General features: G+C 41.0%; 1 protein-coding gene across 1 annotated transcript; it reads right to left on the bottom strand.

Moving 5' to 3' along the window:
- Positions 1 to 5,904: 5,904 nt before the first annotated feature.
- Positions 5,905 to 17,835, bottom strand: Inos (Inositol-3-phosphate synthase). Its single transcript, XM_089246372.1, has 7 exons — positions 17,489 to 17,835; positions 13,742 to 13,888; positions 12,349 to 12,510; positions 11,208 to 11,543; positions 10,895 to 11,095; positions 8,259 to 8,582; positions 5,905 to 6,645 (listed from the first exon to the last, which is right to left on the bottom strand). The coding sequence occupies exons 2-7, from the start codon at positions 13,850 to 13,852 to the stop codon at positions 6,091 to 6,093; spliced, it is 1,689 nt and encodes a 562-aa protein (XP_089102498.1). The 5' UTR covers positions 13,853 to 13,888; positions 17,489 to 17,835; the 3' UTR covers positions 5,905 to 6,090.
- Between the last annotated feature and the right edge of the window lie 8,086 nt (positions 17,836 to 25,921).

Below are 25,921 nucleotides of genomic sequence, written 5' to 3' on the forward strand. Positions count from 1 at the left end.
ACGTAGATCAGCATTTATAAATTCTTAGTTCGTATGAAGTGTATTTTTTGAGACCAATGCTTTTGCTTAAGTGAGAAAATATTTTAATATATTTGCCATGAAAATTCAGAATTCCTGAAATTATTATTACCACAATCACAGGGCTCGGTGCAACCACACCTTTGATTAAATTTCAGTTTTGAGAATTCTTCACATACGTCTCTTGTAAATTGCAGTGTGCCCTTTAAGAATTGCTGTCTATTAAAATATCTGGGCTATACACACACACACAGGCTATCCCAAAATGTTTTCACAGCGGATATCTCTGCAACTATTGACTCTAGAAACATATTTTCAATTACAAAAAGTTTCCAAATGGCGTGTAGTTATTTAAAATCTCGAAATTTGTTACAGGTCGTATGCATAAAAAATAAACTTTCTATACAGTCTCAGTGTGTTAAAACTTCCAATTATTGAAAGTTAGATCCTGTTCTGAAAGACATTTGTGAAAAATTACACGTTTCTAAATACTCGAAACATTAAATATATAAAAAAATCACTGTTTTAGCAACTTATCACTGCATTGGCTCAAAAGTTGCCATTTTTAGGGATTGTGTACAAATGTGTTGAAAAATGCTGAAATTAAACACCTGCACAATCTCTACGATAGGCTATTAATAATATTAAGCAATCATTAATTGTATCAATTGATGCAGTTGAATATTAAAACATTAGCAGAGATGCATAAATTTTTATTAATAAAATATAATAGTAATATAAATATATAATTATTTATATATAATAATGAGTAATAAAATTTAATAAAGGCAGCATTTGACCCCACGTGCTGAACATTTCCCCGCACACACTTCGGTCAGTTGTGGAACATACCATCTTGAGATTTCACATGGTATCTGAAAAAATGGCCATCATGTGGAACATATTTTGTTGCAGTAACAATTGTTAAAATTGTAATCGTTTGCCTAAATGTGTCATTTCTTAATAAAACAGCCTCTGATGGCGACATGCGCAAATAATTTGTCCCCCCCCCCCCCCGAAACAAATTCCCATCACTTCATGAAGTCCTCCACAAAATTCCACAATTTTCTGATGACTGGTTTCGCTTGTAGGGTATTTTAATTATGGACGCCCTGCACATGTTGAGTAACTCTGTCACTTTCTATCCCATGCCCTAGTGAGGCACCTCTGGCCACCAGGGGGGGGGGGGGGGGGGAGGTCCGAGTCGTCATCGTTGTCAGTCAAAACTTCTGCATCTCCGTGCTGTAACAATGTTTCTTGGAAGGTGGTGATACCGATTGTTGACTCATTCGATCTGATGGGAAATGGTGGATTTGTTATGGAGTTCGTTTATTATGAACTTGCTCCAGATTGTTCTCAAAAAATCTCGTGAGATCCCCAAGAATCTTGGATAATTGTTGGTCCCTCGCCATTACACGGTACCACTCATCGATTAATTCTACCCTCAGTTTCACCGCATGGAACTGGCTTGTGTGCCCGCAGGCAGTTGCGTAATGAAGTGGGCTGCCCACTGCTCCACACAAATATTTGTCGTGGCTTGTCTTTTTTTAAACTTCTCCAGGTACATCTGGAATGGGCAATGATGTGGGAAAAACATAATTTTTTTCTGCCCCATTCCACTGGTTCCAGATTAACCCGGCAGCACTCATCAGTCTCCAGATCATCCCAGAACCTCTGCCACCTTGTCTCTGTCCTTCCACAAAAAAAAGTTGCGGAAACCGCAGTTATATGAACAAACTGTTGAAAAAGAACAGGCGAGAAGAATTATCATGATTTTTTATATACAGGGTTTTTATAATTAAAGCTCCACTTTAAAATGGTCATAAAAGGAAAACTACTGGACAAAATGTTATCAAACTTGGTAATAGTTTACAGGAGGTCATGGGATTCAATTTTCTACGCAAACAAAAAAAAAGTTCAAAAACTCACCACCAGCGGGGAATGGTGCGATTATAAGCCGACACTTCCCCATTTCTTGGCCACCCCGGTCACCAGACCTCAACCCCTGTGACTTCTGGTCACCTCAAAACTACTGTTTATGGTGATAACAAAACAATTTGGCGGAATTGAAAAATGCGACACACCGACATGTCCGTAACATTCCCCCGATATGCTAAGAGCTACTGTTGAGAACGCAGTAAAGCGATTTAACTTGTATTCAGAAAATGGTGTGGTGGACGCCACATTGAACATGCTTTGTAATACGTTTTAGAAACGATTAAAAACATCTTAAACCGGTGTCTTCATGTCTTATTTCGTTTAACAATATTGCATACAGCGCCATTCCCCGCTGGTGATGTTATGAACTATTTTTATTGCGGAAAATTGTAACTGTAAACTATATTATCAAGTGTGTATCTCATAACATTTTTTCCAGTAGTTCCCTTTCATGGCCATTTCACACAAAGTGAAACTTTAAGTGTAAAGCCCCTTTATGTAAAATCAAATTAGTTTCGGTTTCTAAAACGGGACAAACAAATCGGAACGTATTAGTATATTGTTGGCTAATATACATATTTAAATTTAATGTTAGTTGCGCACAGGTCGAGTGGGACTTCCGTCGTTCTTGTTTGTGAACGTTGATGCTCTGCGATGAACTTTTAAGCCCAAAAAACGTGCTCCGTGACTTATAAAGTTTGGGAACCACCGTCAGATAATTCAACGGACCTCAAACTTACGGAATGAGTATGGTGACCATGCGTCCCATATTTTACGGGACATGGTAAATGAAGATATCTTCATTTTTATATAATTTATCCAATGATGATTACGCTAAAAATACAAATACTCTTCTAAGACCTTACATATTTTGCCATATGTTCAACGTTTTATCCGTGAACTGCATTTCGATTCACTGCGAGTCTCGGTTGTCCACTTTTCCACTCATTCATAATTTTCAGAAGATTTCATTGCGATTTGTTGCAGTCCTTTATTTCCCAACTCTTCAGCAATTTTAGCAAATTTGTCATGAATTGCAGTTTTTGGTTACAAATACATACAAATACAAATACAACGCCACAACAGGCAAAATGCCCAACGAGGTGGCTGATAAAAAGATGCCCATAAAAATATGGTTGTCATATGTTTCAAAAATACAGCAACCCAATTAAAAATGCAATTAACACAAATTAACATGATAAAATATTATACAATGCCCATAAAGAATACTTATGGTTGTCTTATTCTAAGAATGGATAGCTTCTCGATTTACCCCAACATGTTTATCGTATTTCTTTTTAAACGTGTCAATTGTGTTACAATTTACTACCTCCGAGGGTAAGCTATTCCATTTATTAACAACCCTATTGGAGAAAAATTCCCTGCGACACCATAACCTTGCATTGTCCCTCACCAATCGATACTGGTGTCCCCTTGTAAAAGCAGTCGATTGGCGGTGTACTAAAAGTTCATGGTCCATCCTATCCATCCCATTGAAAATTTTGAACACTTCGATCATATCTCCTCGACACCTGCGTTCATCCAATGTAAACATATTCAAAAAATGAAGTCTTTCTTCATAACTCAAGCCCTGTGTGCCAATAAGGACACGCGTAGCTCTTCTCTGCACCCCTTCAACCAAGTCTATGTCCCTCTGTAGGTATGGTCTCCAAAACCTTACAGCATACTCCAGTCCAGGACGAACTAAGCCTCGAAAAAGCGGAAGAATGACTTTAGGAGAACGCGAAGAGACCTTTTTGAAAATGAGACCAAGCATTCTATTCGATTTTTTGACAGCCGCTGAACAATGTTCAGAAAACTTAAGTCGCTCGTCAATGAGAATTCCCAAATCGGTGACTCTAGTTGCATCCGGGATAGTGACACCATTCAACTCGTAAGAGAACCGTGGGTTGTTCGAACCAAAATGAGCGACCATGCACTTATCTACGCTAAACGTCATGCTCCATTCATTTGCCCATGCTGCAATCTTGTTTAAGTTGGTCTGAAGCAACTCCCTATCGCTTTCATTTCCGATTACCCCCATTAGCTTCACATCATCTGCGAATTTGCTAGTAATTCCATCGATACCCTGATCGAGTTTGTCGATAAAAAGTGAAAAAAGTATGGGGCCAAGGACACTTCCCTGAGGAACTCCACTTGTGACGTCTGTCCAACCAGAGAATTCCCCGTTCACCATAACTCGTTGCGACCTATCTCTTAACCACGATTCTATCCAATTCAGCAAGTTGCCCCCTATTCCAATCTCGTGTAAACGCTTCAAGAGTTTGCCATGTTGGACCCGATCGAATGCCTTCTGGAAATCAAGGTAAACAACGTCGACATTTTTGCTCTTACCCAAAGCCTTAGTCACGTAATCATAGAAGCAAAGGAGGTTAGTTACACATGACTTCCCCTTCCTGAACCCATGCTGATTATCCGACAATACATTATTCTCGTCTATCCACTTCACAAACTGCCTTTTGATGATAATTTCCAAAATTTTCGAGAGGGAGCTCGTCAAACTCACTGGACGATAATTAGACACCACTTCTCTACTACCCTTCTTAAATATCGGAACAACGTTAGCCAGTTTCCAATCTCTCGGGACGATACTCTCAGCAACACTACTCCTGTATATCTGTGCGACTGGCCCCAACAATTCATTAGCACCTTCCCTGAGAACCCTGGGATAGATATCATCTGGTCCTGGTGCTTTGCTTGCACCTACATTTCTTAGAAGATTTAGGACCTCCACGTCTTCCACTTGAATATCGTTGAGCGTTTTATTACCCCATGCAACACCCGTATATCGAATATCATTATCTCCATTAAAAACCGACGCGAAAAAGTCATTGAAAGCACTACACATGCCTACATTGCTCTCTACTTTTGAGCCTCCTATCGAGAGGGGGCCAACTGTCCCCTTACATCCATTATTGACGTATCGAAAAAATGATTTTGGGTCAGAGCCAATGTTATCTGCCAACCTAGATTCAACTTGCTTTTTACTATCCCTTATCGCTTTCTTCAACAGTCTTCTTTTATCAGTAAACAATGATAGGTCACCTCGTCCACTTTTATACTCTCTGAATGCTCTTTTCTTTTCAAGATAAAGGTTCCGCACGCTATCCGTGAACCATAGAGGGTGTGATGTACAAACACGCTTTTTTCGAACAAAGGGTATGACGTTACAATTTATTTAATATTTTCGATTTTCAGTATTTTCTTCAATTAGATATGGTTACCCTAAGTATGAAGGTATAATTTTTATATTTGAACCCATAAGAATATATCACTGATATCAATTAAAACATTCTTCATTTTATTAGAATGAAAATAATCACAAGTCTGCTTTGGCCCATAGGCAGTGCCGCCTTAAGGCATGGGCCCACCCGGGCACCTCAAGAGAAAAGGGGCCTCCCAAAAATGAGATCTGGTTGTGATTTTCGAGAATTTGCCTGGTAGGGCCTCAGAAAAATCATTTGGCCCGGGGGCCCATGATGCTCTTAAGACGGTCCTGCCCATAGGTTGAGAAACGCTGACCCATTGCTCTTTTTTGTTGTCAATTATTATGACTCCCGCTACACTTTTAGAGGCCCCTTTCTTCAAAGTAGCCCACCACACACACAGTTTGAATTTACAGTCGAATCTCGTTTTAACGAACACTTTTCTAATCCCCCAAATAAGTTTAGGAACAATTAACAATGCTACTTAGCTTGGAATTCCTTTATAACGAAATTTTGTTTTAACGAAGTAATTCCTCCGGTCTCTTGGCGTTCGTTATAACGGGATTCGACTGTATTATAAAATGGCCTGGGAGGATAAATTTAAGATCCACTGATTTAGAGTGAATTTTTAGTGGTGGAAGTTCACACATTGTTATTAGGGGAATTCGAACGCGTCGAGCCTTGAAATAGGAGAAGTTGAATAATGATTCACCTCACAAAGTATAAAATAAACATTTATTTACTTCTCTTTACACACTGTCATTAAAACTAAAGCTAAACATGACTTACATTTCATATAAATCGTGTCAAAATAAGTAAATGATTATAAATAAGAAACCTGAGGTAAAAAAAAAATATGCACAACATCTAACGAGACAGTTCAAAACGTTACACTTAAAGACGGGCTTCATAGTTTGTACCCGTTGCTGAAGCCATTGTTGGACGACATGACCTCGCTGACGAAAGCGGATACTTTCTTGACCTTTGGCAAATATTTTGTCGTCGCTTCGGAACTGGTCTGCTGTACCACCCTGTCCTGTTGCTCGGTGTACCAGGCAGCGGGTTCGCTCAACTTGTGTTCCATTCCGATGTGGTTCTGGGGCGGCAACCCTAGGCACGCTCTCAGCAAGTTCTCGATGCACGACCTCTGTTTGAAAAGGGCGTTGATGATCGGAGCTCCGCGTGGGACAAGTGGCGCTTTGCACAAGTAGCTCAGCACGGACAGGACCGAATTCAACGGTTGGAAAACTTCCTGTTGCGTGCCGTTGAGTATTTTCAGCGATATTCTTTCGCAAAGCTCAGCCAGGATGACCAAGTCCAATATGATCGGAGAAGCCAGCAGCGAGTCTTCGCACGTGTTGTGCACCACGATGGTGTTCTTTCCGCCCATCATTATTTCCGAGGTGTACTCGTCCATCGCTCTCTTACTATCTCCCACGTAAGGTACGTATTTGATAACAACCTGAAAAGTTGAATAGGTTTTTAAAAAGAAATTACGATATAACATTACACGCAACGAATAGTGCATCAATATAATAAATTACGGTAAAACATGTCTGAGTTGGACACCTGCGATTCCATTAAAACCTGTCCAAGTTCGAGAGGTGCCCAAGATGTAAATTGTTGCAGTACGTATTGTGGGCAGTTTGTGTTTCTGTGTTATAGGATTATACATGTCTGGTTCCATTCACACAAAACCGTCCAATATAGGGAATTGCCCATTATACGATGAACGGAAAATTTACCGACAACAGTTCAACGCAACGCGATTCACTGATAAGAACATTTACCGACGGAAAAATCGCCGCTGTAAAAATTCACTGACAATAGTTCATCGAAAGAGAGTGAGTGACTGGTTGAGCAAGCGAGTGATTGACTGAGGGATTCAGCAAGCGAGTGAGTGACGGAATGAGTAGGTTAAGGAGCTAGCGATTGAGTGAGTGACTAAGTGAGTAACCAAGTGAGTGATTGACCGTATGAGTGACCAAGTGAGTAGGTGAGTGAGAGAGTGAGTGACGTATGAATGATCGAGTGAATAAACCAGTGTATGGATGAATGACCGATTGAGTGAGTGACCAAGTGAGAAATTGATTGACCGTATTAGTGACCAACTGAGAAATTGATTGACCGTAGTAGTGACCAAGTGAGAAATTAATTGACCGTATTAGTGACCAAGTGAGAAATTAATTGACCGTATTAGTGAAGTGAGTAGGTGAGTGAGCGAGTGAGTGACCGTATGAGTGAATGATCGAGTGAGTGACCGTATGAGTGAATGATCGAGTGAGTGACCGTATGAGTGAATGATCGAGTGAGTGACCGTATGAGTGAATGATCGAGTGAGTCAACCAGTGTATGGATGAATGACCGAATTAATGAGTGAGTAATTAAGCGAGCTAGTGACAGTATTAGCGAGAGATTGAGCGAGTCAGTGACAAAGTGAATGGGTAACTGACAGAGTGAGAGAGTAACCACATGAGTGACTCACTCACTCGCTCATTTGTTCATCCACTCACTCACTATGTCACTTTGTCGATAAATTGTTCGTCGGTGAATTTTCCTAGTGGTGAATTATCATGTCGGTGAATCGCGTGACGGCAAGTTTTCCTAGCGGTTAATTTTCGTTCCGGTGAATTGCGTGGTGGTGAATTGTTGGCGATGAACTTGCCGACACTCACGATGTAGAGGGTGAACAAATTGAGTTTTGCTTTCTTTCAAACCGAGCACAATTTCAGTTCATTTCCATCGGCAGCAACTAACTACCGAGTGAGTTGTACATGTCTGTCTTACAGTCTGAGTTGGTATCTAGTATTCTGGGTGAATTTTCAATACTGACATCTATATTTCAAATTGTGAGTGGGGTGTGATGATCGAATATTTGTATCGTTGTAGGTTTACTGTTTTTTTCCTTCTGTGACAAGATTTTTCAACGGGGATGACGACTCGAAGTTGGGAATCGCAGAAAACTAACTTCGGCTGATCATCCCCATGTGGAATCGAACCCGGAGTCCATCACGATGCCCACACGACCACAAAGCGGCGACAGGTTTTATTGCAAAGAAGGAACCGTATACTCACGCAGTGGTCTGGTTTCTCTCCCTTATCGTAAAGAACACTATTGGACGCAACCACGTCGTCGACGACGTTGCTCTTCGATATCTCTTTGGATCTGAACTGCTGCGGTGCGGACAAATTCTTTCCGTCGTTGTTGCCCAAATGGTTGTAACTGACTATGGACACAGGCTTAATTCCAGCTCCCACGAGGAAATCTACAAGCACTGACTTGAACTTGGTTTGTCCGGACTTGAAGTCGTCTCCAGCAATGTGAACGTTATTCTTCTCGGCTAGTTCAATGCAGCCTGGCACAAATGTGTTTTGAGGTGAACCGTTGATGTAGGAGCACTGGAAATAAAAAAATAGATGGTGTAGAAATTCTTTTTACTCGATCGTATTCTAAAATGAATTTCTTTTTCTTCATTATTTACATTACTGGAGAAGACGGATGAAAGGCAAATCCTAAATTTTACCTCAGTGAGCTGGAGATAATCTGGAGAATCCTTTAAATTTAGGGCTACCCCCCACACGCAAAGTCAAAATTTACTCCTGCTTTATTAACACTAGAACGACGTAATTTTGACCGCAAAGCTACTTTGACATACGACACCCACACGGTTTATCTCAGGTTGTTGAAATTTCCCGATAATTCTCATCTTATTGAGTTCCTAAAATATAGGTCTAAGTTTCTTAAATAATAGTCGCTTTTCAGGGGAAGGAAAGGAGAAGAGAAAAAGCAGTTGCAGGTAATTTGTAAATCTGAATGGCTGGACAACCCTAAATAAATTAAATTATGTCAACCCTCGGTTTTTATGAGCTTAATTCATTCCCCCGAACTCCGTTCGTAAACCGAATCATTCGCAAACCGAAATAATTTTTCTTGTAGTAAATGTAAATTGAATTATAATCCATTTTTTCTTGGGACTCGGAAGATTTCTATAGTGAACTTTTACAACAGCTCCTGGGTCTAATGAAAGAAAAACCAATGGTAATCATTAAACCAACATTGCAAAAATTACCATAAATCGACGGAGATAAAATGCAAACGGAATGAAAACGATGTCAGGGCGAAGTCTGGTTTCATGTGTGAATATGAATCATTTTAAAATCTCAGAATCAAAGCCTTCAAAATCTCCGTTTGCAACATTATCCTGCCACAAATATAATCCAAGCCGAATTGATGTTTCTCTGTAAGACGCTTGCTGCCAAGCTTTGTAAATAAGAACTATGCAATGTAGGGAAGTCAGAACATGGAATTAACAGACAGTATCAGATATTATTACTACTAAACCACACATGCACCTCGAACTTGGGAACCACAGAAAACCAACTTCAGCTGATCATCACTGTGGCAACGGTGGGATTCGAACCCGGGTCCTCACGAAGCGAGTTCATCACTATCACCGCTTGACCACTACAGCGGCACAGCTACTTGACTGTAAATGCACCCCTGTAAGCATTCCTGTGGCGAAATTTCTAACGCATTGGTTGTATACCGGAACGTGTTATGCATGTACATGCGTAATAACGTATTTATGTTAGAGTTATGCTCTTGTTTCGTGTTTTACTGGTGCTACTAAATATCTTCCATATTTTGAAGTGAAAATGGCAAATGTCTGAATCTTCGTGTAAAGCAGTGTCGAAGGTCTGCCTGCAACAACACTTTTTCAAGTGGGAGATCGGCTTATGTCACCGCACACCCACCACAATTCTGGTCATATCTCAATTTAGCAATTTACTACAGATCAAATTGCGTCGTAAAATGAAGACGCCATCTATTGGTGGTTACCTTAGGTTCGATATGGAAAAAAGTTGTTACCTAATTTCTTCCCCAGGAACGGACCTGACGGTGGCCTTCATGGTGGTAGACGGAGCATCTTACCACTGCACCACTCGGGCGCAAAAATCTGCGGGCAAATCGAGAGACCGGCTGGAGACCAAATGGGTAGAGACGACTGGCAGCCCAGTGGTTAGTGCATCGACCTTCGGTTGAACAAACTATAGGTCGGCCAAAAAAAGTTCTCGTGCATATGGATGGCGGTGAACAAAGTAAATATTAGGGAGGCTTTTGACTGAAATATTAGGGAGTGTTTCCTGAGGTTAGCGATATCACCTCCTAGATGGTGGTGGAATGGTCCTGAGGGGGTGCGGTAGAAGCTTCGGGTATAGCTTAGGATTCTATGTAGCTGCAGTTGTAGGGGGCGACGAGGAAAAAAAATTCTGAAGAAAGCACTGCCGTATTAACGCATGGGCCCACTCGTGCAGGGCCCGAGGACCTCACGAAAATGAGATATCGTTGAAATTTTTGAGAATTTGCCAGCTAGGGCCTCAGAAAAATCAGTTGGCCCGGCGGCTCACAATACTCTCACAACGGCCCTGGAGGAAGGGAGTGATGAAATAAAAAATTTGGGAAGCTGTGGACTATATTTTAGAGACATATAGGCTTGAGCAGTTATCGTATGTATTTCGTTTAAATTTAGGATCTTCTAATTATTGGAGTCCACACAGAATGATTGCTATGCCAAAGTCAGGCCCCGATTGCTACACGTTATTTTTTCGTTGATGCGAAGTGACTAACTAGTTAATAAATAATTGTCTACAATATTCAAAGTAATACTGAATGAAAGAAAAATAATGTTGTGTGGGCTAAATGTGCTCACCTTCTCGAGAATGCTGGCAACCGCGTACAGAGTCGAAGGAGACATCTCGGATTCGTCATCTTCTATGGATTGCAGAAGGTTTTCGGCAGTGTCGTTGAGACCAGCTTTAACTGCACAGAATCTCTCTGTGTTTGCTGTCCACAGCACGATAACCTTGTCCAGGTTATTAATCGTCTTGAAGTTTGAGATGTCTTTTCTTATCTGTGGAAACAAGTGAAACGCTAGGTTAAAACATTGCGTTGTACGATGGAAATAAATGCATAATTCCAGAAATGTTTCCATCGTAAAGCCTTTCACGATATTTCGGCATTACCTGGTTCATTTGCTCCAGCCTCGTGCCCTTCAAGATGTTGTCGGCCCTTTCTTCTTGATTAGCCGCGATGAAATCTTTCTCGTAGATTGCTGGTAGAGGCTTCATCTTTTCCATGAGGGGTTTCAGTTGCCGTTGCAGGTTGTAATCGAAAACTCTGGCTCGTTCCATCGCATCTCCGATGTTTGCGGCTGAAATATCCCATCCACCGAATACGATGTCTTCCGGCTTTACCATCGGCATTAGGTCTTTTATGGGAAGAAACACTTCCTCCCCGTCGCTTGTCGTTCCGATACAAACAGTCGCGGACTGAGTCAGAGATCCGAAGTAGTTCGATTTCTGCAATAAAAAACAAAGAAATTCTGTATAATACAGAGAGCACGACTATTACTACTTTTTAAACGTACACGCGACTCGTAAACATTCCTCTTGGGAATTTCTAATGAATGGGTACATGCCCGACCATCTGCTCTAAATGTATATGGCCCATACGTATTTATGTTGTTGGGGTTATACTGGTGCTGCCATCTGTCTTTCATATTTTGATGTCGAAATTGCAAATACAGTCGAATCCCGTTTTAACGAATACCGTTATAGCGAAAATCTCGTTTTAACGAACACTTTTCTAATCCTGCAGATAAGTTTACATAGGAATAAAATGCAAAAACCTGGGATTCCTTTATAACGAAATTTCGTTATAACGAAGTGATTTCTCCGGTCTCTTGGAGTTCGTTATAACGGGATTCGACTGTACCTGAATTTTCATGCTTGAAGTATGTTCATGAATTATTTTCATGATGTTGAAGGTCTGTTGGCCTGTAGACATTTTCAATTAGAGACCGGCTCGCATTCACGTCTCGAAGTGAAAACCACAATACAAGACAACTACTATATCATGGCCCTCCATATGGGTGGGCTGGGGCCATGGATCCGGATTTGAACCCAGTTGGCTGGGTTCGAACTTGGATCCTCACGAGTCTATCCCACGCCTTCTGTAGCTAACGATGACGTTGGTCAAGCACGATGCCGACACGATCGCACAGCGGCCGCAACACATGATTGCATTTCACTAGGCCGAATCAAATCAAGAATATCTTTAGTGGATCTTCATATCAAATGAGCCCATAATACAGCAAATTCGTACCTGAATACCTTCTTTCGTCCTCCATGTGAGTCCCAGGGTGTTAGCAAGGACAGCACCTGTAATCGTGGTGCCGTTATTTCCACCCCATCCGACAAGCATGACACCCAATTTGGGAACGTGACGTTCTGTGCGGAACTGGATCTTGGTTCTCTCTGGGGTCACCTAAAATTGAGAAGAAAAAAATTTAAATCCGTGGATTAACTAAATACTTCGTTCAAGTGATACAGATGCAAGGTGTCCTATAAGTTCGTGAATTGTTTGAAAATTCATAAAAATTGAAGGAATTGGTATGTTTTTGTTGATTTGTTGGAATGCGGTTTGCGAAAAAGTTATTCTCACAAAGAGGGGAATTTTTTTTTTGGGAGGGACCAAGCAGGGTGGTAGCCCAGTTCGATAAGGTACTCGCCTAAAGCAGCGTTTCTCAACCGCAATGCCCTGACATTAGTCAAACCCGGTCATGAGTGATTTACTGTTTCATTTATCCCATTTATTTCCAATTACTTGTGTGTATGACCACAAAAAAGCGATCAACCGGGTCGCAGGCATTCTAAGGGGTAATATTCTAAGCTGCTGACGAAATTTTTCTGACGGGGGGTCAAAAATGGCTAAAAATCTGCTGCCGTAATACTTGCATGGTCGCTAAGGTGGAGAACCACTGGCCTGAAGTACCAAAGGATGTTTAGAGGTGTCGCGAGTTCGATAGCCAATTCACCCCCTGCCCGAAACTTTCCTTTCCTGACGTGGAGGTACAACAGATACGGTGACAACATAACCATAGAAAAATATTTTTACCGTAGGTAGTTCCACATCGAGGGACTGGCTTGCCAAAGCCGCGGTGAGGATAAAAAAAATGCTGCCGTTTGGAATCGCCAATAAATTGTAGGTCTAATTAGCCTTCGTGTACATAAAATGACCGTGGTGTGACAAAAATGGCCAATGAGGTTGATTTGTTTTGTTTTTGATACAGAAAAAAAATTAGTTCAAATATTTGTCGATCATGATTAACAGCTCATTTCTGGTGCTTACATAAGTTTTTCATTGTGATTTTGGCATTGGTGGATACTATTAGTAAAGTTGTTTTATTCCAGTCACGAATCACCGGATGAACGTGTCGGACACAGAGGGGGATTGAAGAAAGGTTCACGTCCAGTCACTCCATCCGGGCTGGTTTTCAGTGTCCTCTATCGACAAAAAAAAAATTTGAACTAATTTTTATTTTTTTGAAGGAAAGAAAAAAACCTTCTCTATTGAGAAAAACTTTTTCGCAAACCGCATTCAATACATTAAAATTCCTTTAATTTTTATAAATTTTTAAACTATATAGGACTTATGAGACACCCCGTATTATATAATTTTCAATATCTTATACTGTACAAAGGAGTGATAATCTTACTTCATAGGAGCCATTCTTAACCTCAACTCTGGTCGTTTCGTAGCTGTAATCCGCTTCGATGTATTTCTCAGTGTACCTCACGTTCGGGCTGATGACATTCACTTTGTCCATTTCGTCTCCGCACTCGAGGTCGATCGATTAAAAACCCTGAGACGAAAGAGAAAATCAAACAATCAACAAAAATCAATACAAATTTAGCTCACACCAGATACTAAAAATTGAAGAGGAAACTAAAAATATCTGTAATATCGAGGAAGGTATTTACTATTTCAGCGTAATAACGAAGAAGAAAATTGCGATAATATTTATGACGGTTTTTACGTCAGTTCACGTCCACGAACGAGAACCGATTGTGAGATAACGCGGCCGAGACTTAACAAACCGAAAACAAAACTCGTGCTGAAACACACAATATTGCGTAGATATCTGTGATGTGTGTTAGAAACAAAATTAATTTACCATATACTTACATAGGAACCGAAATTTTTAGTCAATGCCGGTTCCGGGCGTTTATCAAGCGTATGTTTGGTGATAAAAAAGTCACCCCCCCCCCACCCCTTTCAGTTAGTGATTTAGAAAATCGGTCTCTTCCGTTGGCGTTTTCTGCGGCAGCGGGGTTCAAGGTCCGGCCCTGAATTTATTGAATTTTTCTCGGGCCTCATAGGTATCGTGTATTATTGTGTCAAAGTGGTTCAGTTTAAGTCAAACATCGTGTCCTTTTTTTCTGTCAGGCAGGAGGATTTTTAACATTTTGTGCTCCGAGGACCATGGCCCCCACATCCTGTAGCGGGGTCCCTAGGCTGGGCTCTTTTGCGGGCCCCCATGGTCAGACTTTTAACGGGCCCCTTCTGTAGTTAATTTATATCGTGAAAAAGTAAAAAAATGATGATACCCGTCCCGGGCCCCAGGGCTAGAGCCCTGTCAGCCCCCCCCCCCATGTGGGGGCCATGCCGAGGACCCTTTGTGACAATGAGATGAAGCCATGGAACCTTGAGCAAATAAAATAGTGTATATACATGTATATAAAATAAAAATGTATACATAGTTTTTATAATGGGTTGCTGTGTTTTTGAAATATATGACATTCATACAGTATGTGTTATGGGCATCTTTTTCCTTAGCCACTTCGTTGGGCATTTTGCATGTTGTGGCCTTATATTTGTATTTGTATAAAATAAATGTCACGGGCTCTTCAACAAAATATAACATAATAATCAGAGGCGTATTTACGGGGGAGGGAGGAAGGGCTATTCCATCTGCACCCGCTTATGGTTGAGGGGCGGTGAATTTTCTTCCTTTTTTTTTTCTTGAGGAATAAGTGCAGTGGTTAAAAAAATTAGAGTAGAATGTAGAATGAGAGAACGGGCGAAACCATATTTCCGCTTCTGCGAGGGGCTAAATCAGTGAGCGACCACACGACTGACAGAGAGTGTGTGAGCAGGGGAAGTGTTTCGAAGTGTCCGAAGTGTTTCGATCTTGTGGATGCTAGCTAGTCTTGAGTTTCATCTCGGAAATTTCGATTTCTGAATCAAAATATTCTGAGGTCCTCGGAAACATTCTACAAAGTTCCGTGGGTGCTCGGAAACCCACAGCACCCTCATTTCCGATGACACTGATCTAGACAGTGATCAGTGATCTACTCCACTGATGTAGACACTGTACCCAGTCGCCAAAAGAGAGCGAATTGCCAGGTGAGTAAGTCATTATTGAAAGAATGACGCACAGAATGAGGGGTAAGGTCAGTGAGTGATCAAAAGAGTTACATTGGAAAATGCGCATGCATGGGGGTGACCTAGTAAGCAATAAACGACATCGGTGAGCTACCAGTGTGTGTGTGTGTAAGCATGTGAATGACCAATATACTGTGAAAGCACGTGAGTAAACCAGAAGATCTAAATAGCTAACTGCTAGGTCAGTGAGTTATTCGAAAAGTAGACTAGAGAGTGAGGGACCAAGCCAGTTAATGACATAACCAGAGCGAGGTCCAAGGTCAATGAGTGATTTGAAGAGTGACGCTGAGAGTGAAGGGATCAGAACAGTGATTGGAGAATATGTACACCCAAGTCAATCCTTTGGTCGCTCTCTGATATGGTTTCTTGCTCTCTAGGTCACTCCCATGCACACACATTATCGGGGTCCTAGAGAGAGTGTGTAAGTACGTAAATAACTAAAAGATGTGTCAGGGGCGTCTGAACGTGTTTTGAACGTGAGGAAGCTCGTCTGATATAGGAAATTTAAATTTTTTAATCAGTTTTGAGGGTGCTCATACCGACAAACCAGTCACGGCCCAGGCTCTGTCCCTCCAGGGATATAAGCCTTTTACCCTTGCGGGTTGGGTCACGCTGGCGAGGTGCTCATACCCGTGCCACAAATTGCCGTAGGTGCTCTAGCACCCACAGCACCCCCGGCTACTGTGTATGAGTGACCGAAACAGTGTTCAAGTATTTAAAATGCCCAAAAGAGTGACCTAGAAAGCCTGCAAGTATGTGAGTGACCCAAAGAGTGTCGAAGAGTACAAGGGATCAGCGAGTGACAAAAAAGAGTGTGCAAACATTGTGTGACCGAAACAGTGCTTGAGAAAGAGAGTGTAAGTATTGGGAGTGACGAAAGATTGACCTAACAAGACAGGGACGGAAAAAGTGATCTAGAGCAGTGGTTCTCAACCTGTGGAAGCTCGTGGCCCACTTGAATTATTTTTTTTAAATGGAAAACCCGGTCATAAACACGAATAATTGGAAATAAATGAGGAAAAATGAAACGAGATGAATCGCTCACGACCTAGTGTGACTGATGCCAGGGCCCGGTACCAGGCCGTGGCTCTGTGGGTGAAAAGCACTGACATAGAGAAGTGTGAAAGTACGTGAGTGACCAAAAGAGTGACATAGAATCAGAGGCATATTGACGTGGGGGGGGGGGGCATGTGAGGTATAACCTAGGGTGAGACAAAACCGTAAACCCGCCTCCAAGAACAACGCTATATGATGCTGTTAAAACAATAAGTAAATTGTTTGTTTTTAATCCAAGCTTCCAAATTGTTTTCTATCGTTCCTATCCCAAGCTGGGCAAGCACGACTTTTCGGGAGCCCTTTAAAAAGCATTCTTTGAGGCAAGGCAGAAGAGTACGTGGGGGGGGGGGGAGCATGGAGTAGAGCTCGTGTCCCCCCCCCCCCAGATGATAAAAAATTAAATATGTTAATGTTTTTGTAAAAAATTACAATATCGAAAGGAGATGCTAATTTTAGCATTCTTGTGGGGCCCGAAATTTTGTGGGCTCCATTTGCTCACGTGAGAAACAGGCCCTGTATGAAACCTCTTTAACAAGCCCTTTTTTAAGGGCTATTAATAGCCGATGGAAATAGACAAAGATTTTTCAATGCCTGCGAAAGACAGGTTTCGTGGAATTGTTTTATGCGTCTGTATTAATCGTAATTTATACAGGTGACACTGAACTGTATGGGCTTCATGTAAAAATAGACGATTATTTCCAGTGCGAACCAAAATCGTATCATATAAAAGTCTTATAATAATTAAGATGCAATTCATTCTGGAATGACGTGCATTTTATGTTTGAAATTCTACGATTGACGATGAAAATATGAGATGTCGGTATTATTTCAAGCAAACATCAAACCAATAAATGCTTTTCTGAGGAATGACTAAATTAGTAAACAGAAAAAGACAATAAGTCAATAATTATTTATATTCAGAGAGTTATTACTGAAAATGCTAGGGAAAAAAATTACTCACCGTATAAAAGCGTGAATGAATATGAACACTGAAATAGGAGAAGAGTAGAAAAGCCGAGTCGCTCTTTGGTTTTGAAGTCCAGTGCTCAGTGAATTGATCTGAAACTGTTTTATCAGACGCCGGTGTATTTATAAGGGAGGCCGGGCACAGTCAAAATCCTCTTGCTGGAAATTTCTTGGCTGTTCTCGAGGTAGGAAAAGAAGAGAGAGACCTTTTTCTTTTCTTTTGGTTATTTTATTTATTTTATTCTTGAAATGTCATCATCGCCACATGCGCACACGTACTTGGAACGCGCCTCTGCGTGGATACCACGTGAGCCACGCGTCATAGTAACGGGGCACCGATTTCCCATTCGGTGGCAAACACCCGATGGTTTGGCCATCGCCAAGCGGCTTTTTTGGACTTATTATCTTTCCAGAAAATTCTTTTTCATTTGATAAATCAACTCGATCGCTCGATCAAAATAATAAGAAAAAAATGTATCTAAAAATATACAGACGAAAAAAAAAACAAATCTTTTTCCAAATTTTCCTCACATGAAATCTGATAAAAATGCATATTTGCTTTATTCTTTCAGTAAAATAATGTGTACTTTGCCCTGAAAGATATTCCACTCACACTGTATATAAATAGTGATAATTATTACTTTAAAAAAAATTCAAAATTTGTACAAATTTACTCGCACTAAAATCTGACAAAGTTATGAAGCATTTTTTTGAAAAACTGATTAATTAATTAATTACTAAATTGATTTTTTTTCATTAATTTCTTACTTATGCACTACTCTGTTGTCTGTTATGTGTTTTTCTCAGCTATAAGACGATTTTAACAAGTTATGCTTTTCATTTCTGTGTAAACATAACGCACAAACATCTTTACAAAATGACCCCCGTCCCCAACGGTTTAATTTGATCTCCAATTCTGTTATAAAAAAAATAATTTCAATCATATTTGAGGGGGAGGGGAAATTGAATTTTAAAATCAAATTTCAAATTGTTCCGAGAACTAAAATTAGTAGAAGCCCCTTTTGCTTTTATCTCGATTATTGATATACCATTCATTTGAGGAGAAAATAAAAAACACTGGTTTATATACACACACACCAAGTGCTCAAAAAATTAGAAGCACTCTGCTTCTCACCACTTATATCGTGTGGGATCTCCTCTGGCTTTGATGACAACAGATATACTTCTAGACGTGGACTCTACAAGTTGTTGAAACCGTTGAGGAAGAATATTGGCAATGATGTGAAGGTAGGCACTGGCATTGACGGATGTTTCTAATGGGAATAAGGGACCAAGAGCTAAGTCCTTGTTTCACCAGGAAAATGCTCTCCACATTGTGATTCCGCCACCACCTGCTTGATGAACAGCTGTCATGTGGCATGCCGGATACATGGTTTAGTGTTGCATGCGCCACACACGGATCCTAACGTCATGAAGAAGAAATCTTGACTCGTTTCAGACCAGACAACCTTTTTCCATTCATCAAGTGTCCAATTTCGGCGTTCTGTAGCCCACAAAAGCTGCTTTCTTCGGTTTTGCAGCGAAATCAAAGGGACTCTTGTTGGTTGCCCGTTATTAAAACCAATTTGTTTTAAGATCGAATCTTATTGTACAGCGTATGGATATGCTTTGCGATGATCCTGAGTTGTATTGCGCTGCAATTTGTTCCGTTATAGCTCTTCTGTTGCTGCACACAATGCGTACCAGTCGCCTGGTGCCTCTTTCGTTCTCAAGCGATTTCCCTCACTATTCCGCTTTCCGGTCGAAGTTTATTGGCTTAGCTGTCATTCTTTGAGGACTCGAGGTACTTGTTGTTTCTCAGCCACCTCGTTGGGCATTTTGCCTGTTGTGGCGTCGTATTTGTATTTGTATAAAAGCCAAGAAGGTTAGCGGCTTCTGAAATACTGGAATCGCCCCTTCTGGAGCCCACAATCATATGCCGCGTTCAAAATCACTCAAATCTTTTGCTCCCCCCCCCCCCCCTCCATAAACAGGCAACTTGCAACGCTAACTGGTGCTTCTGACCAGGAGAAAGCTTTTTAAGCAGCAAATTTGGTTTATTACGTCAGGACACGTGCTGCACGGACGAGTCGAAGTTTGACTGAGGGGTATTCGTAATTGTTTGGCCCTGAGTGTATATATAATTATAAACTTTATTTGGCATAGCCAGAGCAAGCAAAGCACAACAACGCAATCACTTGATTATTTCGATAAGTTGTGCCTACTTACAAAAGCATCGGATACAATGAAATATCGGTTTATACGACGCTTCTTCTGCCTTCATGTGATCCTGAACAATTAAATTACCTTGATTTCCCTTGCAATGTATTTCGTAGTGCGTATTTATTATGATTAGAATGTACGAACCAGAGAGAGCTGGGCATGTAAAAATGCCAGCTTCAGCCGAGTACCACTGTGGCGCCCGAGGGGTTCGCGGTGTGAGTCCGTCATTATGCCCACTCGACCACCACAGTGCCTTGTAGGTATACTTGGAGAAAGATTCCGAAGAGTGGATATGAGATAATCGGGCTCTATAGTGGCAACAATTCTGATATGATGATTGATACTGAAATTCATCTCACGACGCGGCTGTTTTAATCAACGAAAACGTTAGTTACCCGAATCCGCATTCATTAGCGAGGCAGGAAAATCACGAAAAAAAATCTTCGTTAATCGAAGAATTCGTAAGCCGAGGCGTTCGTTAGACGAGGTATCACTGTATTTCATTACGAGCTAATTCCGTAGATGTGTGTGTGTGAATCCACCTTTTTTTGTAGTGATAATTTATTATACATTACATGAAAGAGATGCTTAAAACACAAATTGGAATCGGGGTATTTTGTTTTCTCCAGAAATATGCGATCGATTCGGTCGTTTGTTTGGAAAAAAAAGCTATTTACACAAATGTTTGAAAATAATAAACATATATGAAGCAATTACGTACGAATAATGCTCAAGTTTCTATATACGTATTGGTTTACTTGTTCTATGTTATCCGATGAGAGATGAATCGCGGTTACGGATGTAAGTGATCGTTGGTCGAACCAAAAAAAGGGGAAATATTTTCTTTTCTTTTTTCCAGCTTATCGTAATTTACCCTTTGAAATGAGTTCAATTAACGAAAGCTCTCTCTCTCTCTCTTTAGTAATTTATTTTTTTCGTGTTTGGTGATTTCCCGGCTTCTGCAGCCGATAATGAAATAACGTAAACGTCCGCAATCGACATACCAGCAGAGAAACCTAATTTCAACCTTCGGTTTTCAACTCGACAGGAATTTAATCCGTTTCCAAAGAATTCATTGCAATACAACGAGGGGGACTGACTGGCTCACTTCATCTTATCATCAACTTATAACCTAAATTTTTCTCGTTTCGGGAAAGGGACGGTCATCGATTTACACCGTGGATATATATATATATTCCAAATACAATCAAACTCAGTTATCGACAAACGAATAATCTGCGAAATTTCGTCTTTATAACCAGGGGCACTTTTATGGAATGCGGGCGTAGGGGAAGGGTTACAGTACGAAAATAATTTCGATGCTCCATAGGGGTTGTTCAAGTATTACGTAAGCAAATTTTTAGCCATTTTTGACCCCCCCCCCCGTCAGCAAAATTCCCTCATCAGCGCTGCCGCTCTGAATCCTAACTCATATTGTCATAAAGGGTGGTTGATGACGTAAGCATTATCCAAACCCCCCCCCCCCGTCATCAAAAGTCAGCAAATCGGAAAACCCCTCCCCCCCATCGATGATGACGTAATACTTGAACGGCCCCTTAGCCTCGATTCTATACATTTTTGAGGGGGAAGGAGAGTCGGAATCCAAAGTTTCATGCGTTATGACAGAATATACAGGAAAGCTCAAAAATATCTACTTACTAATGAAAATTCAGAATTAATCAAAGAAAAAAAAAATCCCAGAATCGAGAGGAGTGTTCAGAGATTAAATGGGCTCAGAATTGAAAAAATATGTTTGATTTTTATTTCATATGTATATTTTTTTCACTTCTATTACCGTAAATACGGAGCTTCTCAAACCGCGGGGCCCGGTGCAACCGCACCTTTCACACACCCATAAGAGCGGCTCTGGTTATAACCGCGGTATCTCGTTACAATGGTTGCCGTTAACAAGGCGTATGAAAAATATAATTAGATGTAATCAAATACGAAACACATACATGATGTCGTTGTAACACCATGACTAGGGTAGCCACATTTTATTGAGCAAAATATGGAAAATTGGGACCCTGAATTCGGGACGTTGCAGTAGTCGCCAAAAGTTTCACCAATCGTTGACGAAATTGCCAATCAGAGTAACAGTAGACTATTATTCGGCCATGGGCTAGTCCGACCCGTCAATTAATCCGGCGTTTTCAGGCTGGCTCCCTTCGTGTGTGGAAGAGAAAAACGTGTTATTGTGAGTCACGCAGTTACTATGACATACATGTCCAGAAGGATTTTGAAGGGAGGAGGCCCCGGGCAAAGCAGAAATTATGGGAGCCCTTGCGACAAAGGTCAAAGATGTTTCATTAGTCAATGAATATTTGTTTAAAAATTTTGTTGCCACCAACTCATAGAGCCCGGCACAAATGCTCCATTTGTCCATGCAGAAATCGGCCTCTGCGCATGTCCATGCACAAAGAGTTTACATTATTTAAATGGGTCTCTTTCAACTGCCGCAATCCGGCATAACCCTGGTCTGACATGTGCTGGATTAGTGAGTCCACTGCAAAGGTGCTAAACCTTTAAGAGAACTGCGGGCCACTTTATTGGTCTGAAAACGAGTCGCGGGATACTGAAGTAATCTATAAATATGCTGCTGATCACATAAATGATCTGGAATGGTGCTGCTGATCACATAAATGATCTGGAATGGTGCTGCTGATCACATAAATGATCTGGAATGGTGCTGCTGATCACATAATGATCAGGATCACTGAAGTTATCTGGAACTGTGCCGCGGGTAACGTACTTGATGTGGAACTGCACCGAGGACCACTTAAATGCTGTGAAACTGTTGCTGCGAGTGACTTAAGTTATCTGTTAATACGTCGCGGGTCACTTGAATGATCTGTAAATGTTTCGTCAGCTGGTTGAGTGATCTGGCACTGCACCACTGGTCACTATAGTACTATACAATTGTTACGCGGGTTACTCAAATGATCTATCAATGTGCCGTGTGTGACTTAAATGATCTATTAATGTGCCGCGTGTGACTTAAGTGATGTGTGAATGCGCCGCTGGTACCTTAAGTGATATGGAACTGCATCGCTGATCACTTAATTATCTGCAAATGTGCTGCTCAGTTGATTTTTACAAAATTAGGATTGGAGTCGCGGGCCAGATTTAGTTCACGGGCCATGGGTTGAGCAGGTATGGTCTACTTGTATAAATAATACCTTGGTGGGAAGTAAAGTGCTACATCAAGTTCGCAATGAATTAATGTAAAATGTATTCGACATGTCCTCGAGACAAAAAAAAGTTGGAAAAAAATGATAAATATGTAAGATGAATACATTAAATATGTTAATAGTCATATTCATTTATTATATAATTTGCAAATTGTGCAAATTATCTCTCCGATTTGAGTAAAGATTGAGAATTAAGCTACAGTGAAGACCGGGGTATTTTTCATTAAAAAAATCAGGAAAAGGAAATGAGATTACCGGGGGGGGGGGGTTACACCAATTATCAAATCGGAGCAGCAAACATGCAACAATTCGCTTTCTTTTGGGCAGGTGTCGTTAAGTATTAATAGAACAACAGAAGAACATCCCTTAATGTGATGAGCTCTAATTCGAAGAATTTCACGGAAAAAACGCCATGAAAACGAAAGGAAAGAGACAAAAAAAAAAAAAAAAAGTGCCGTTATATAAGTTTCTTTTTATTAACGTTATAAGCAAAGTTCAATAACACAGCTCTCTGCCGCTGTGGTGGTCGAGTGGTCATAGTAACGGACTCGCGTCGCGATCGATTCGAGCCCCACCGTCGCCGCAGTGGTGGTCGGCTGAAGTTGGTTTTCTGTAGTTCCCAACTTCGAGGCGCAAATGCGAGCCGATCTCCCCGTTAAAAAGTCTCGCCACAGAGAGCAGCAGTCCTACAAACAATACAAATATTCAGTCACTACACATCACTCACTTCACTTCTGAGATATAGATGGCAGCACTGAAAAATCATACACAACACTAGATACGCACTCAGACTGTTAGGTACACACACTTACACTTCCAGCACAACTCGCTAGGTAGTAAATTGCCTGTGGCAATAGACCTGAGTTGTGCTCGGTTTGAAAAAAAAAACACAGCTCTCTATGTCATAAAAACCTTCCAGAATTTTTCATTTTAGTCTCTCTAAAATCAGCTGCGACCAACAATTGGGGACGAAAAACTGAGGTGTTATAACCCAGCGTGACTACCTCTACCGTACATGCAACTCGTAAACATTTCTGTGCGGAATTTCTAACGAATCGGTACACGCCGGAACATGCTTTGTGCGGAGGGATATAAGCCCTTTACCCTATTGGGTTTGATCTCGCTGGAGAGGGACGGGAGAGCCGGAGCTTATGTTATATCAGCTATGCGTGTTTCGTGTTACTATCACCTGTTTTCCATATTTTATTGCAAATGCCTGAATTTAACGGAACTTGACTGTACATTCAATAGTGTTTTTCCAAAAAGTTTTCGAAATCACAACCGTGAATCGTAGATAACAGAATAAACTTCAGTTTTATGAAAAATACATAATGGAAATAGTTCTTCTGTGCAAACGTGCCATCTTATGTGTATTTGTGATTAGAAGGAATAAAATGAGGCACGCGCGCAACAGAAATCAAAAGAAGGCAAACCTGGAACTGACTCCGTCGACGGCGTAACCAGATCGATAGCATCCATCCTGACGGTGACCCTGCTGTTCTTTGCAATTTGTGGAAGGCACCGCTGTGCAATTCGGTGGCATTCTCCCGGAGGGGGGGAATTAAATTTTTTTTTTCACCTTTATAAAATAAAGCCTTAAAGTTATATGTCAGCATTCAAATGAATTTACAACTGTGTGAACCGTGCTTGGGAAAATTTCACCATATTTATGAAGGTATCCGTCAGCTTACCAAGAAAAACTTCGTTGACCATATTTTCCTGAGAAAAATATGGGAAATGGGATCCCAAATACGTGAAATCACCAGTTGTCGCTAAGTATGATGCTGAAAGTAAGCAAAGATGCCAATTATTGTTAAAATCACCCCAAAATATCGCTACTGACGGGAAAAGAAGTGCTGCAAATCGCAGTGGATTAAATTACAAAAACAAAAAAGGTCAAAACACGACAAAATGTGAGATGAATGTTCTATTTGTAGCATCAAATTTATTATAATATAATTTTATAAAGTTGGCAAAAATTTATTGTAATCCTTGATTCCAGTAAAGAATAATAATTCGAAGGAAATGATAAATACAGGGAAAAAACGAGCCATTCTTATGAAAAAGTGGGGATGGTCGGGGATCACTAAATCAGCGACTCCCAAATCCATAAAACCCGTGGCTCGCTTGCCTTGTGACCATATGTCTGTGGTGCCGTCGACAGGGGCGGTTCGAGCTTATCCACCACCCGGTTGCAAAGCCTCCAGTGCCGCCCTTAAAGACGTTTCTTGCTGGAGGTTGGCAGGGCTTCAGACTGAGGGGCCCCTGGGATAAATTTCTTAGTACTGTAAGGCCTCGGTATAACGTCATCACTTTTAACGTCGTTCGGCCTGTATAACGTCACTTTTTATTGATAAAATGCCAGCATCCAGGAGTGACGTTTTTCTGACTATACAAAGGCGCACACTATTGTTTGCTGCGCAAAATGTGCATGACTACGCTTTTCGACGTGAACATATCTTTTAAATCATCTGACGATACTCGGAGCCTTCGCAAAAAAAGTTGCGTGACGAAATTCTTTAGAAACGCTCATATCTCAGGAAGTACGCAACGCAAAAGCAATGATATCGTCAGATGAACATTGCAAAGGTGCGTTCAACAATACCACTCCGACTTTAATATCTCTGCCCATTTGGGCACCAAGCACGCTGCCCTAATTCGTAACAAATTGTTTTCTGCTATAGCCAATCTAGGACAATTCAGAACGGAAATAGGACATTGGTATCGTTTGTTATCTATTCCAAAGACAAAGCCGATGGACTTTTCACGGGCCCTTCTGCAGAGAATTCATAGCATAAAAAAAAGATATTACTTGTCCCGGTCCCCAGGGATGAGGCTCTGTTCACCCTACGTTTGTGAGGGCCATGAGTACAAACTCATCAATATCCTAGGCTCGACGCGATGCCCCTTGGAGCTTTGACGCACACTTTGAGAAACACTGGCTTAAAAGACGGGAAAATACGTGAACCTCCAGAGAAATACGGGTTATTTGATCACCATATTTAAGAGGTTAT

This window comes from Pholcus phalangioides, unplaced genomic scaffold (genome assembly GCF_987345545.1).
Source record: "Pholcus phalangioides strain wild (caught in Gottingen) unplaced genomic scaffold, Ppha-v1.0 ptg000003l_1, whole genome shotgun sequence".
In the NCBI taxonomy this organism is placed as follows: Eukaryota; Metazoa; Arthropoda; class Arachnida; order Araneae; family Pholcidae; genus Pholcus; species Pholcus phalangioides.